This window comes from Arachis hypogaea, chromosome 13 (assembly GCF_003086295.3).
Source record: "Arachis hypogaea cultivar Tifrunner chromosome 13, arahy.Tifrunner.gnm2.J5K5, whole genome shotgun sequence".
NCBI classification, from domain to species: domain Eukaryota; kingdom Viridiplantae; phylum Streptophyta; class Magnoliopsida; order Fabales; family Fabaceae; genus Arachis; species Arachis hypogaea.
The window spans coordinates 136,062,386-136,076,668 of record NC_092048.1 but is presented as its reverse complement, the minus strand read 5'-3'; the positions used below and the strand labels follow the sequence as shown (position 1 = coordinate 136,076,668).

The 14,283-nt window shown below is 31.6% G+C and overlaps 3 protein-coding genes across 3 annotated transcripts; 1 reads left to right on the top strand and 2 right to left on the bottom strand.

The window, feature by feature from the left end:
* Positions 1-4,993: 4,993 nt before the first annotated feature.
* LOC112791834 (protein PLASTID REDOX INSENSITIVE 2, chloroplastic) lies at positions 4,994-7,980 on the top strand. Its single transcript, XM_025834827.3, has 4 exons — positions 4,994-5,411; positions 5,488-5,586; positions 7,171-7,390; positions 7,601-7,980. Exons 1-3 carry the CDS (start codon positions 5,166-5,168, stop codon positions 7,360-7,362), a joined length of 537 nt encoding a protein of 178 aa, XP_025690612.1. The 5' UTR covers positions 4,994-5,165; the 3' UTR covers positions 7,363-7,390; positions 7,601-7,980.
* LOC112791833 (uncharacterized) lies at positions 6,780-9,634 on the bottom strand. The gene is made up of 3 exons (XM_025834825.3): positions 8,441-9,634; positions 8,178-8,326; positions 6,780-7,816 (listed from the first exon to the last, which is right to left on the bottom strand). The coding sequence occupies exons 1-3, from the start codon at positions 8,757-8,759 to the stop codon at positions 7,706-7,708; spliced, it is 579 nt and encodes a 192-aa protein (XP_025690610.1). The 5' UTR covers positions 8,760-9,634; the 3' UTR covers positions 6,780-7,705.
* A 1,461-nt stretch (positions 9,635-11,095) lies between these two features.
* LOC112791832 (uncharacterized) lies at positions 11,096-13,398 on the bottom strand. The gene is made up of 2 exons (XM_025834824.3): positions 12,461-13,398; positions 11,096-12,026 (listed from the first exon to the last, which is right to left on the bottom strand). Exons 1-2 carry the CDS (start codon positions 12,819-12,821, stop codon positions 11,491-11,493), a joined length of 897 nt encoding a protein of 298 aa, XP_025690609.1. The 5' UTR covers positions 12,822-13,398; the 3' UTR covers positions 11,096-11,490.
* Between the last annotated feature and the right edge of the window lie 885 nt (positions 13,399-14,283).

Genomic DNA, 14,283 nt, shown 5'->3' with positions numbered 1-14,283 from the left:
CCTCTCAAAAAATTGGTAGGGCTTTTGGGGATATATATATATATATATATATATATATATATATATATATATATATATATATATATATATAGCTCTTTATCGTCTCTTATAGTCAGGGAATTTATTCCAACTTTTGGTGGCCATGTGTAAAGGAGGAAGAGATTATTGCATTTTTTAAAAAGTCATTTAATGTGTCTTTTTAGCGGAAAAAAAAATTATAACCATCTATTTCAATTATATAATAATAGAAATAATAATACTAATAATATACAAATAAAAAATTATTAAGTGGTTAAAAATATTTTTAAGTATTAAAAAAAGCTATAATATAACGTACGTGCAAAAATTTAAGCATATACTTGGTGGGTATGGGTATCTGAAAAAATAAAGTTCCATTTATGTCCCTTGAGGGTTTCAAAATAAAGCGAGAATAATGATAGTGAGTTCTCATGAGATTGCTGAGGATTCTGATGCTGAATACAAGACACAGCACTACTACTCTAAAGTCATGCAGACACTCATGTCCCATTCAATTGGATTTTTATTTTTTAGAAAGAATAAAAGACAGATAATAAAAATAAAAAGGTAAGTTAGGGAAAAGCAACAAATGAAAAAAGTGAACGCTAGTTATTATTAGACAATATAAATTTCATATCATATCATATTTACACGTAAAACTCTCTTTGTATATATTGTATGTTATCAATAATGATTCTTCCTAGTTAATTGGATTCATAGCACTTGTAATTAACTATAGGCTCGCATGCAACATACAATGATACTCTTCTCTGTTCCCTTTTATTATTGTCGCTTTGAAAAAATCCGATAAAGCATAATAGAATTAATATGCTCTCTAATTTTTTATATATGGATTTTTTTTTTGTGAAATTAAAAGTATTGGATCTTTTTAGAGTTTTATTACAATGGGAGTCACTTAAATAAAAACGTACAAAACCTCTTTTTTTAAGATGTTTTTTAGTAATCAAAATTTAATATATATAATCGATTAAATTATATTATTTTTATCTAAATTAGGTCAAATAAATTAATTTAACTAAAAAATTGATAAATCAAATCTTGAATATTTTTATAAAAAAATAACTATAATACTTTTATTATAGAAAATGACTAAAATACTCATATTATACATATATATGTATATGTACTAATTTTAAAAATTTTAAATCCTAACTCTATGACGACAGAAAAGTAAAAGGATATAATTTAAGATGTTCAAAATTAATATATATAATAGAAATATTTTAATCATTTTCTATATTAAATATATTATAGTTATTTTTTATAAAAATAATATTAATTTAGATCAGTTCAATATTTGATTCACTATTTTTCGGTCAAATTAATTTATCTGGCCTAATTTTGACAAAAATAATACACTTTAATTGATTATATGTGTTAAGTTTTAATTATTAAAAAATATTTAAAAAAAAACGTTTTAAATGTCTTTATTTAAATAGTTCCTACCACAATATAAAAGTAAATTATAAAAAAAAATTACCAGTGGGATTTCTATTTTTAAATTAAATTTAATAGCTTCGATTTATATAAAATAAACAACTTAAATTTTTAAAATACATAATTTTATGTTAACCGTTTTAAAAATATATTTTTAGCTCAAGACAACTAGATCTATGTGTAAATGTAATTTATGCTTTATGATTAAGAGAGATTATTGTGTGAGAGAAAAATATATATATTAAATATATAATTAGTGTTTGAATTCGCAAATTAAAAAATATTGTAAAAAATAGTTATTTATGTATTTTTATTTAATAGTTTAAAATTTTTTAAGAGTCATACGTAGTTATGAAAAGTTGAAAACTGAAAAGACATGATGGTTTGGTAAAATTGGTTAAAGTTTTGGTCAAGGTGAATGAACGAAAGATATAATGGATAGCACAAAAAGCGGAAGCTGCTGTTTGTATAAAGACATTTAAAACATTTTTAAAAATATTTTTAAAAATTAAAATTTAATATATATAATCAATTAATTATATTATTTTTATTAAAATTAGACTAAATAAATTAGTTTAATTAAAAATTAATAAATTAAATTTTAAATCGATTTAAATTAATTTTTTTATATATAAAATAACTAAAATACTTATATATATATATATATATATATATATATATAAAATTCTAAATTTTAATCTTTTTCTTCTCTCTATATCGTTATAGTAAAATTTAAGATTTTAAAATTAATATATATAATAGAAGTATTTTAGATATTTTTTATAATTAATAAGAGTATTGAAATAATTTTTTATAAAAAATATTAATTTAGATTAGTTCAAAGTTTAATTTATTAGTTTTTTGATTAAATTAATTTATTTGATCTAATTTTAATGAAAAAAATAATATAATTTAATCAATTATATATATTAAATTTTAATTATTAAAAAACATCGTATTTAAAATAAAGATATTTTAAGCGTTTTTATTTAAATAGCTTCTTTGCTCAAAAGCTTGTACCAAAAATTGAATTGGGGTATGTGAAAGTGAAGTTTAATTAATAAAGAGAAGAATTAAAACGAAAAGGCTTGAATGCATGTCTATTTTTCACACTAATTTTATACAGAATAAGTATAAGTAAATAGTTCCTAATCAGTCAATTTTAAATAATTATAATTATTAATAATAATTAATTTTTTATTTTTTAAAATATAAAATTTAAATTATTACTAATTAATTAGCATAAAGTGTAAGTTAAAAATGCTTGTTGGTTTGTTATTGATTAGACTCCTATTGATTATCTAACGGAATTATTTTATATAAGTTTAATTTACTACTATTTACCATGTGTTTCAATTATAATATAAATCGAGTTTAATTATTTCGATTTACATATATTTATTTTAACGCAAGTAGAAAATTTTATGATAATAGTAATAATTATAAAGTGTTTTCTTTTATAATTCAAAATTTTTAAACCGGTCTCTAATCATTTAAATAATTAATTTAAGCGATTTTTAATATATCATTAGATCACTGTTTATAGAGTCCATTTAGATCAATTAATTAAAGAAAAATATAGATAACTAATAATATTTTTGAATAATATGTAAACAATGTGAATTAATAGGTTAAAAAAAATAAATTTAATTAGTAGCATTAAATAAGAGTATATTGTATTTTTATTTAATTGATAGTAACATTCCTCATTAATTAAATGGTTAAAAACCAATCGACTAAAAATTTTTGAATTAAGTAAAGGACTTTTTGTCCTTCTAGCAAAGTGAGAGACAGAAAGTAACATTTACTCTTAATTTTATATATTTCCTTGCATATCACTTATAATTTTTCATTCTAAGTGCTCACCGTAAGTAGATTACACAAGTATACCATTATTGGTCATTCAATTATTCTTTCCTTTTCATTATTGATTGTATCTTTTTTTTTTCTCTTTGATAAAAGGGGAAAGATGTATATCCTCTTTCACCTTACACTTCTTTGATCAATAAATATTAATACTTCAAATCATGATGACTTTTTGAATTTATATCTTTGCAGCCATGTGAGAACTGAGAAGAATATGGCAAAAGCAGGAATGAAAACACATCAATATCCCACAATCAATCTTGGATACTTTCCTACACACACACATTAATGATTAAGTACTAAGATTTTAATTAGTTCTAACTCATCTAAATTATGTGATGTTGTAAATACCTTAATTCTTTTATTGGTTTAGTTTTTTCTCAATTTATACCATCCGTGGGACGCACAAAAAGGATTAACAGATTAAATATGAATTAACTTATTATAATATATTTAATATTTGTACTTAATAACAACTACTCTAAATGACATACACGATGATTTAGCCAAAACATGTGAACAATATCTTTTTTGTATTTAGTTAAACATATTTTTTTGCTTTCACTATTTTGAGTTGGTTTCAGTTTTGCTTTAGATGTATGTGTTTTTTTATACTTAGCACTTAAATAATAAGTTTTACTAATAACATGTTTCATAAGAATACATTTAAAAATACTATAAGAAAATAATTTATTTTATTATGTCCAAAAAAGAGGAAATGATTTTTTAAAAACTAAAAAAATTCCATTATTGTGTTCTTAAAATGTGTATGTCCTTAAGTCATAACATAGTTAAATCCTCAAATAATTAATAAAAGATCTCAAAATAATAATAAAATTAGCTATATTAATTTCTACTACGCACTTGTAGCACATTATAGTTTATACGCCTTGATTTTATCTCTTTGGAAATTAGCACAAAAGGTGGTGTTTATTTTATCCATAATAATGGTGCATAGGCTAATTAATTGGATTGGTAATAAATTAGAATATGTGTATCTGTGTAAAAGAAAGAAAGAGAAGGAAAAAAGAAAGGGAGAATCACATTGTGTCAATGTGTCATGTAAGAGTGTAAGACTGCAACATTCTCATTCCTGTTTCCTTTTGTCGGAAGCTACACTCAGATTAAGCAACAGTGCTTAATATTCCTTTCCCAGTTTACCTTTTCTTTCTATTTTTTTAAGAGCTTTTTTTTGGGTCAAATTTTAAGAGTCTACCTTTTCTTTATCTTGTTGTTTTGCTGGTGGGGTAGTATTCCCCAACAAGGTGAAGGGGAATTGGAATTGTGTTTTTTTTTTGGACTTGAAATGGAATTGTGTTTGCAAGTTTTTGCTTTGGTCAAGTAAGGCCCATTCAGGATATTTTGGGCCTAGGGCTCCATTCCAAACCCCAAATGACATTACTGACATAACTATTTTTGTTTTTGGAGCCCAATTGGCATTAAATCAATATAATACATCTACTGTAATTAAGATTGATTGATTTAATAATTAGCTCATTAATTTATCTAAGTAAACAGAATTTAAATCATATTTTGTACATATAACAATCTATTATCTAAATATTTTTATAAATCAAATCTAACTAAGTTAAATAATAAAACTTAGAAAAATGCTATATATAACTGATATTTATTGATGTTAGACCAATTTAATTAACAAAAAGACGTAGTATTATTTATTCAGAGTTTATTTACTTTATTCCCTTGGTAAGGATGAGACAAAAAATTGAAAAAAAAAAAGTAGCAATGTTGTACCTTGTAAGTTGTAGTAGGAGCTGGAAATCTGAAGTTAGCGCCATTTGAATTGAACTAACTAGTATCCAATGAAGCTTTTCAGTTCCTTTGTTGCTTCTTCTTCTTCTTCTTCTTCTTCTTATTCATTCCCTACGACTACTCTCTATCCTCTTCCTGCTGCTCTTATCCTACGCACTCCCTGCCTTATTCTGCGCCACCCTCTTCCACTCTCTCCTCCCTCCCTCTCCGCCAGATACACCCTCCCTCGCACTCTCAGCGCTTCACCCACCCATAACCACGCCTATCCCGCCCCAAGCCCTCATTTTGCACAATTTGTAACTGCTCTTTCTTTCTTTCTTTTTTATTTTTCAAGTTTTTTGTTTTTGTTATTTATAATTTTGGATGTTGCAGGAAACACGGAAGTTCAAAGTTGAGCTCTTGCAGAAGCTTTCAGATGACACAGATGAGTTTGGGAATGACCTTGATGCTGTTGTTGACGTCTGTGCTCAGGTCAGTGCACCCTTTTTTTCACGCCAGAAGCTTTGCTTTTCTAATTAATTAGTTTGGATAGAGATTACAAAGTGCTTCAATTATGTATTTAGAGTGTTAGGTGTTTGGGAAAATGCTTGAACTAGAGGAATTATTCATTGGAATGTCACTTTAAAGTGTTTGAATTACGTAGGACTTGAATGCAATTTACTTTGTCATTTTCTTTTTGCCCATTATGCTTATAATATAGACAAAGTGTTAATGTCAACATTTTAATATGATTTGATGGTTGGGGTTATAAAATAGTATTGCTTCCATTTTACTGATTCAAGTTTGGTTTAGACATTCAGTATTCAGTTCACTGTTCCTTTCATTGTAGTTGTTGCGATGTTGATTTGAAAACCAATATATATGTTAGTATATTGTGATGATGCCATTGTACACATTCACACATGTCTCCATTACTCATAATGAGTGATTCAACTAATCTCAGTTGTTGAAATATACTGGTTGGTGTATTCTCAATATGAATGTTCTTCTATTTTCTAATTAATTTTCTTTTTTGTCATTTTTTCTTTCAAGGTTAATGTTAAAGACTTGTTGTCTTGTGTCTCATAATCTTTTGTTGCATGCAAAAATTGGTTAATTGAACTGCTTGGATCTAATGACCCTCAATAATAATAACTTGCTGAGTTGATTATATTCATGCGAGGAGAAATATACTTTTGGATGATTAAGATGATGGAAGTGCTAAAAATTGTTCAGAAGTGGAATTTCTATCATATGGAGAATTCTAAATTTAATTATATAGATTTATTCTTTATTAACCAATATTTGATGGGATGAAATATCATAAATTGAAAATTAATAAGCATCATGTTATGAGTTCTCATTGCATACATTCACTGATTTACCAGGCTTGGGGATTAACATTGATATCCCAGGTTTATGATTGTTCTTGTTTGATACTTAACTAGTTATAGACGTTACTTAATCGGATGGCAGGATTTCTGGCATATTCTTTATAAGTTGGTACCCTAAGATTGATTTCGAAAGCTATAACATCAACTTCTATTTAATTTGGATTGACATTAATATTGGCTTCTTAGTGTGAATTGGAATTTTCTATCATATACATATTATAGGCTAATTTGCTTAAAGAGCACATGCATCAAATTCCTGGTACATAAATGAGATTATTGTTACACGCATGATTAAAATGAAATACTCATTTATTGATTCCGTGATTGAGCTCCTACATCAATGATGAATATTGCCCTAACCATTCTCAGGACATAGTGGTTGATAAATATTGGCTGAGTGATAACTATCTGTTTCATTCTGCACTTCTTTCTTTTCTTTTCTTTTCTATCCTGATCTGCATTGATAAGATAATCAGCAGCATATTGTTTTAGACATCACTTATTAAACCGTTTCTCTTTCTATTTTTCTGACATACTTGGCCCAAATCTGGCAATATTTTGACATACTACCTCCTATTGAGGCTTGGGTGATTTGAAGCTTCGAGTAGTCTCTTGTTTTCTTCAACCATATCTGTTTTAGATTGAAATGTTTACCATCCTTGGTTTTTGGTCATACAATCAGATATTTCATGAGTTTTTGTGCAAAGAGTATGGAGGTCCTGGGACATTGTTGGTGGAGCCATTCACTGATATGTTGGTAGCTCTAAAGAAGAAGAAGTTGCCAGGAGCAGCTCTGGCTGCAAGGGCATCACTTTTATGGGCACAAAGTTTTGTTGATGAGGATTGGGAAGTTTGGAACTCAAAGCTGAAGTGACTTCCACTTCATAGTTGTCATTTCCAATGTAAGAAATTTTCCTTTCTCTAGCATCATATGGATCCTTTAATTATAACAAAAACTTCACTATTGGTAAATTTTGACATTCACTACTTTTTTTTTCCTTTGCTTTTAGTGCTTTACAAATATGTTGTTATTCACTTTTTGAGTATGAGATTGGTGATGGAAGAGAACTATCTAGTTTTAACCTCTGTTGAATCCTCGGCCATGTTATCAGGGTCAGGAATTCAATGAGGGGGCACCTTCTGAGATGAAAGAAAAACTTCATGTGATGTTCTGAAGCACTGTACATGTTAGCCACAAGCCCACAACCTAGCAAGGTTCAAATTCCAGCCTCTGAGATGCTCTGCAAGGAGGGGCGCCATGGTTTCATCTTCGATGCCGGAGGATTTACCGGAGCTGCTCTCAGCTTTTGTCTCTCTGCTCTGGCTGTCTGTAATTCATTATGCAGTTTCAGCATCAGCACTCATTGATGATAGAGATTCAAACTTATAAAACAAAGACAATATTTGTGTTTGAATTATAGTTTCTTCTAAAACACGGATATTCTAAGATCTCTTTCTATATATATAGTCTAGAGTTGCTCATATTACAAGATCCAGCCGTTGTTTTTTGTTATATCAGTAGCACTTTAAGGAAATCATATATCACCAGCAAGTATAGTGTTTAAGCATTTAAAATTTCCCTTTGAATAGAATATTATTCATGGAATAGTGGTTAACTATCACATTACAAATTAAAAAAAAAAGAGAGTAAAAAAATCAAAAGAAGGGTAGCTGAAGCAAACTGCAAACCTGATATGTACTTCCTGTATTCAAATTCTCTTCATTTTCTCCAACTGAGCTTTTCTTATCATGATGCACTGTTTGCACCATCTCACTTGTCTTCTCCAATGGCTTTCTCAACTTTGCAAGCTTCCTTGCTCTCAACACTTTTACAACATCTAGAAAACCAGGAAAAAAAAAAATCTTCTCAGGAAATAGAAGCCATGCAAACACATATACATAGATACATATATAGAATCACACATATACCAGCATCAGATAAAAATAAATACCTTGAGTGGTGATGAGGCGGTATGCATGGCCAAGAGTGAGAATCTCATTAGGCCTAAGCAGCTTAACATGAGTAACAAGCAGAGTGCTGTTCTTGTTGTTGTTGTTGTTGTTGTCGTCGTCTTCAATATGATTCTTGTTCTTCTGTTGTTGATGTTGAGCTTCTTCAGCAACAGGCAATGGAATAATCAAAGAAACATAGTGACCTGGGTTGTTCCTCATAACCTCAGTTGCACTCACTGGCCAATACAACCTTTCCATCTTCCCATTTGGATGCTGTATCACCAAAGCTGCAGCATCCACTGCTTGACAATTCCCCATTTCTCTCTCTCTCTCTCTCTCTCTGATCTCTCAAACAATAACCAAAACGGTTCTTTCTTCTTTCTTTCTTTCTTTCTTTATACACACCGTCTTTTGATCCTATAAGTGGAGTTGCCAAGTGCCAACTAACTTATGCTTACTAGGCAACTCAATTTTAATAGCCAAAGTTTGCATTTATGAAGAGTGGGGCATGACAAAAATATTTTGTGGACTTTGTTATTTGAAACTTGTCAATCTTGTTATAATAATGAGTATGTGACAACTCATTCCTACTACTATTCACAATATTATTGTAATCTATAGAGTTTTAAGTGTACTGAAAACACAGTGTTTCAGTTGTTTTAACCGTTGATCTAAATTATAAAAATATATATAATAATATATATTAATTAAAATTAATGGTTAACACAACTAAAATACCAACTAAAATACCATTATTTTCGGTACACTTGAGATTTTTTCTATACTATATGGTACGATTTGTATACTTATTATCTATGCGAAATGACTGATTGGGCACCGGCACCGGCCTCCTGAGCAAGAGAAACTGCCACGTGGAGAGTGGACAGAGGTGGATGATGTTGACGCCGACGGGGTCCATGATTAGTTGTGAGGTTTGTTATAATATAATAATATAAGCTTTGATGGCACATTATTTTAAATTTTAATAATGATAAGGAAGAGGCTAATTAAGTAAGTAAATAACTAACCCAAGCGTGCGTGTTAACATGATTCTTTTAGTTTGATGGACATTGGACACAAGGACAAGGCACTATCTCTTTCTTCATTACAGAAATTTCAGTTAAGGGCTACTACGTAATTCGGTTGCATAGATTTTGTGCAAGAAAAAAAAGAGAGGGGTATCGTATTAGATCGATCGAATAGTCAGTTTATTCGTTCATTTAAGCAAGTGTCAAATCAATTTAAGATGGTTGCGGTTTTTCACTTCTTACTTTATAGATCAACTTCCATCGTGTGTGTTTTCATATATTTTTATATCTCAATAATAATGTTAGATTAATTTAATTATTATAATTATGTAAAGTATTACTATAGTGGAATTTCACCAACTCAATATAGTGAATTCTATAAGACTTGAAAAATATTTTTGGTGAATACCAAGTACTTTTAGTAAATAATGGTCTCGTTATAGAAAATAATTCAAATTTTGTCTCCTAACTATAATGAAATGATAGCAACAAAGAACATTGTTTTCCGTGGGGAATTTTAATATAGACGCAATTGTACAATCTTTTTCTTGAATGCTTCGAAGTCAAATGTGATTTATGTAACTTCAAAGTGATCCATTATATGGCAAAACATAGTTTAGTTCCTTCTTGAAATATGTTCCTAGCTGGCTATACTTTGGATATCCTACAGCTTTCAGTAGTGTGACAAAGAAAACATACTCGTTTTCTTGAACCATTTGTCATTATTAATAGCATTAGTATGTAGAGGTGTATAGATACTCGTTTTAGGGAAAATGACAAGGTGAAATATGATTAATTAAAATTCACCATTATATTGAGTTTCATCTTAATTTTTGTATGTACTTAAATCTTCTTTTATCAGCTTACACTTATATGAGCTCCTATAAGTACTATTCATCATTTTTAAGAAGTCTCTCCATGTGTTTGTCAACTTCTATCCCCATATATATCACATAGAGAAAAAAAAGCTTAATAAAAATATACATAAGAAAAAGGGGAGAGAGAACAAAATCATTTTGTCTTGTTCAACAAATTCAAATGATGGATGGGATGAAACACTGACCTTCTTAAAACAAGAGGTACTAATATTAGCGAAGATCTTTGACTAATGTAGATGGAAATAAATATACCATGAGTTTGCACTATCATAGCCTCAAGGCTTGTGATTTTCTTCTTTGATTCACATGGGAATGCGTTTGCGCGTGGAAATGCGTTTGCGCGTGGAAATAGTTTGTGATGCACGTGAGGTGTTGGGATTCATAGGCTGTGAGTATTAATTAAGAAGTGGACTACTACTTGTCCAAGCATGACTCATGGGGGATCTACACCCTACAGACTAGTCTTTCATATAATATTGTTGAGATTTGACCCTTTACGGCCATCAATATGGAAGCCACCAAATCAAATCGTATTTGTTGGGGCCTCATATTATGTGTTTCACATTATAGTAGTTTACTGAACAACCTACAGAATTGATGATTCATATTTGCACCGTGTAGTTGGTGGCAAATCCTATCTTTATGGTTGTTTCAACACCTTAATGTTAACATTAGATGCAATTCTTCATTCGTAATATCTATCTCAAGAGTAATGATATTTGAATCCACTTCTGTGGATTTATACCAGTTTTTAAACCACAAATGAAGTTAATATAAAATTAAGTATAGCAGTTCCAGAAGATGGTATATACATAATACACTACACACTAAAAGATCCAGTGCCTGAGAAGATCATCTTCTCTGGTTATAATCAACTCATCATATATAACACAATATTATATTGCTCAATCTACACAACTTGTATATAAAGTCTGGACTACAATCCCTACAGATATCTGGACACAGTAATAATTCTAGAAACAACAGCAAAAATGATACTTGTGAACCACCCTTGTAGCCATACTAGTGATTAACAATACCTAGAAAAGGATCACAAATATCATCACAAAAGATTAAAGAAATAGATAGATGGATAGACCTCCAAAATACTTGTTTCATAGAAAGGGGCAAAACACAGAATTTCTAATTTGCCCTTGGGGTTGCCCATTCAACTCTTAGGATGAGATTGTCGTACCCATAACCATTGAGTTTGTTGATAGCTCTTTGTGCATCTTCCCTGTTCACAAAGTTAACAAAGCCAAACCCCCTGCTCATGCCTGTCTTTTGATCAATAGCCACATATACTCTGCTCACAGCGCCAAAAGGGCGGAACAGCTCCAGCAAATCAGGCTCTCTGGTGTCCTCCGAGAGATTGGTGACCCTCACAGAATTCTCATCATTCCTACGCTGCCTCATATCCGATCCGCTCCTCTCGGCACCCGCCCTCATACCAGGAGGCACATATGCTCCCTTGGTCGAACCAGATGCAGGAGTCGGGCCATCTGAAGTTGGAGGCCTATCGACAAATCCCTCTGTTGGCTGCACAAGGTCCTTGTAAGGACACCGCGAGGTCCAATGGTCACCCTTCTTCCCACAAGTCCTACACACCATAAGAACAGCACCCTTGTTGATTTGAGATAGTGAGTCTCCAGTAGCCTTTGGCTCCTCTGATTTCGCACCTGTTTAAAAAAGAGATATATGCAAAATTACTCTAATATTAATGATAGATTAATCCACAAAAGAAATTTGTCTTGTCCCATTCATTAGCTACATTTCAGCTCAAGTGAATTATAATAGTACCTACACAAAGGTGAAATGCCACTATTAATGGACTAAGCACAATCCTACACACCATAGTTTCTCCACTTAGCTCAAGCAAACAACCTAGGAACCCTAATTCCTATTTCCTACTTAAAATCTACGAATGCCATTAACTTTACAAGGTTTAAGTCAATTCAAATTATCCAGTGGCTTATCTTAAAAATTTGAACGAATGTGGAAGGCTAAAGTCTAATTAACGAATCATGTGATGAGTTAATCAAAGCAAACCAAATCAAAGTAGGCACACACAAAACCCTAACTAAACCCTAGAGAGAGAGAGAGAGAGAGATACCTAGGGGCTTGGGGCGCTCAAGGACGATCTCTTCAGTGGAGACCATGGTAAGGCGGCTGCCGACATCCTCGTGAACGGCGTCTCCGAACTTTTGCCATTGTCGGCGGAGGACGGCCTGCTTACTGAGGCGGGCGTTGGCGAGCTTGCGAACGCGAGTAGTGGTAGTGATCTTGAGTTTGTTGCCTTCGTCGTCGAACTTGTACTCTATGACCTTCTTGATTCCGTTCTCGTCAGGACCTATCACCTGCTTCGGCGGCAGGAGGAAGTCAAGGTCCTCGCCGTCATCCTCCTCCAGCTCCCACCACCTCATCTTCCCCTTCTCCGCTTGTGATGCTGCTACTTCCTCCTGTGCCGTCGCCATCGATTCTCTCTCTCAGGGAGTCGACTCGCTCTGACTCTGTTGACTTGGTTGTTATGTGTCAGCTCCACCGCCAATATGGCAGACCACAGAAAAGGATCAGACGCAGAAGGAAACGAACGACGAACGAGGTGATTGTGAAATCCTGCTTACAGTTTTGGGCCAATGAAGCGGTGCAGTACATTTCCCTCTCTTTTTTCCAAGGAATAATATAATCGTGGGCTCATACTCAGGCCCAAATCTTCCATACCCAATCAGAACAATATTTCTGGGCAACATTGGTGAAATTCATTACCAAACAACGTAGCTGGGTAAGTCTAAAAAAAAACAAACGTAGCTGGAGACTTGGAGCCTTGGAGGAGTGCACGCAGCAGGTTTAATGATCAGCCTCTCCCAATGAGCCTTAACTCACATACTATATCTCCTCTTTTCTATCTTAAAAGTCTTGGGTTTAAATTTTAAAGATTGCAATAAAAAAAAATTTGATAAATGTATAAAGAGTATATAGATGTATTATGTACTTAAAATTGAGAGTTGTTTAATCCATCTGAAATACTTAAGATTAGGAATTGTCCACTCCACTTGACCAAAAAAAATAGTCTCCTATTTATTGAAAATCAGCATGTTATTGAGATAATAATTTAAAATTATTTAATTTAATTTAATATTATTTATTTATTTTAAAATAATTAATAAATATAAAATAAAATAATTTTAAACGAATTTGAACAAATTTTTATTGTTTATTAAATATATTTTGGATCAAAAAATAAACTCCAACAACATTCGAGATTAACCGTCTCCCGATACGTAAGTATCAGAAAGTTTACGTCTAATGACTAAACAAGGGCACGGATTCGGTGTGCTGAAATTCTTTGGCACACCAGTGCCCATGACACTTATGTTTGGCTGACCGGTGTGCCTATTTCTCCTTGACCGTTGAATCTGTATGCTTTATCAATCCAATGGTAGAGATTACTCTTTCTCTCTCCTCGTATGATTGGTTAGTGGGAATCATGTGTCAGAGGGGTTAGTTTGCAAAATTCACTTTGTAGCTGGTTATTTTTGTTACAATAAAAAATTATTTGGGTTTATGTAGAATTAGTTTATCATGTTTTAAGAATTAAATTAATGGCACTTAGTGATTCTGTTTAACGCTAAATTAGAGATGATGGAGGAGGGCTGGGAGGGAAGGAAAAGCGCCGTGGACGTCGTTTGATGCATACAAGTTAAGCTGCGATGTCTACGTATCCGTCACTGACCCGTCAATGGAGTTGCAGGAAGCTTTCTCCCGCGGAGTCACACTGCAAAGCTGCCTGCTCTACGAAGTGCGGCCTCTGTCGCGACTCGTTGGTTCGGAGGATGAAGATCTGCATAGTGTCCTCGCCGGAGCTGCATAGTGTTTCGGCTAGATTATGGATTTGCCGGAGACGACCAACAAAGAAGGATCGAAGCGGCATGGGGA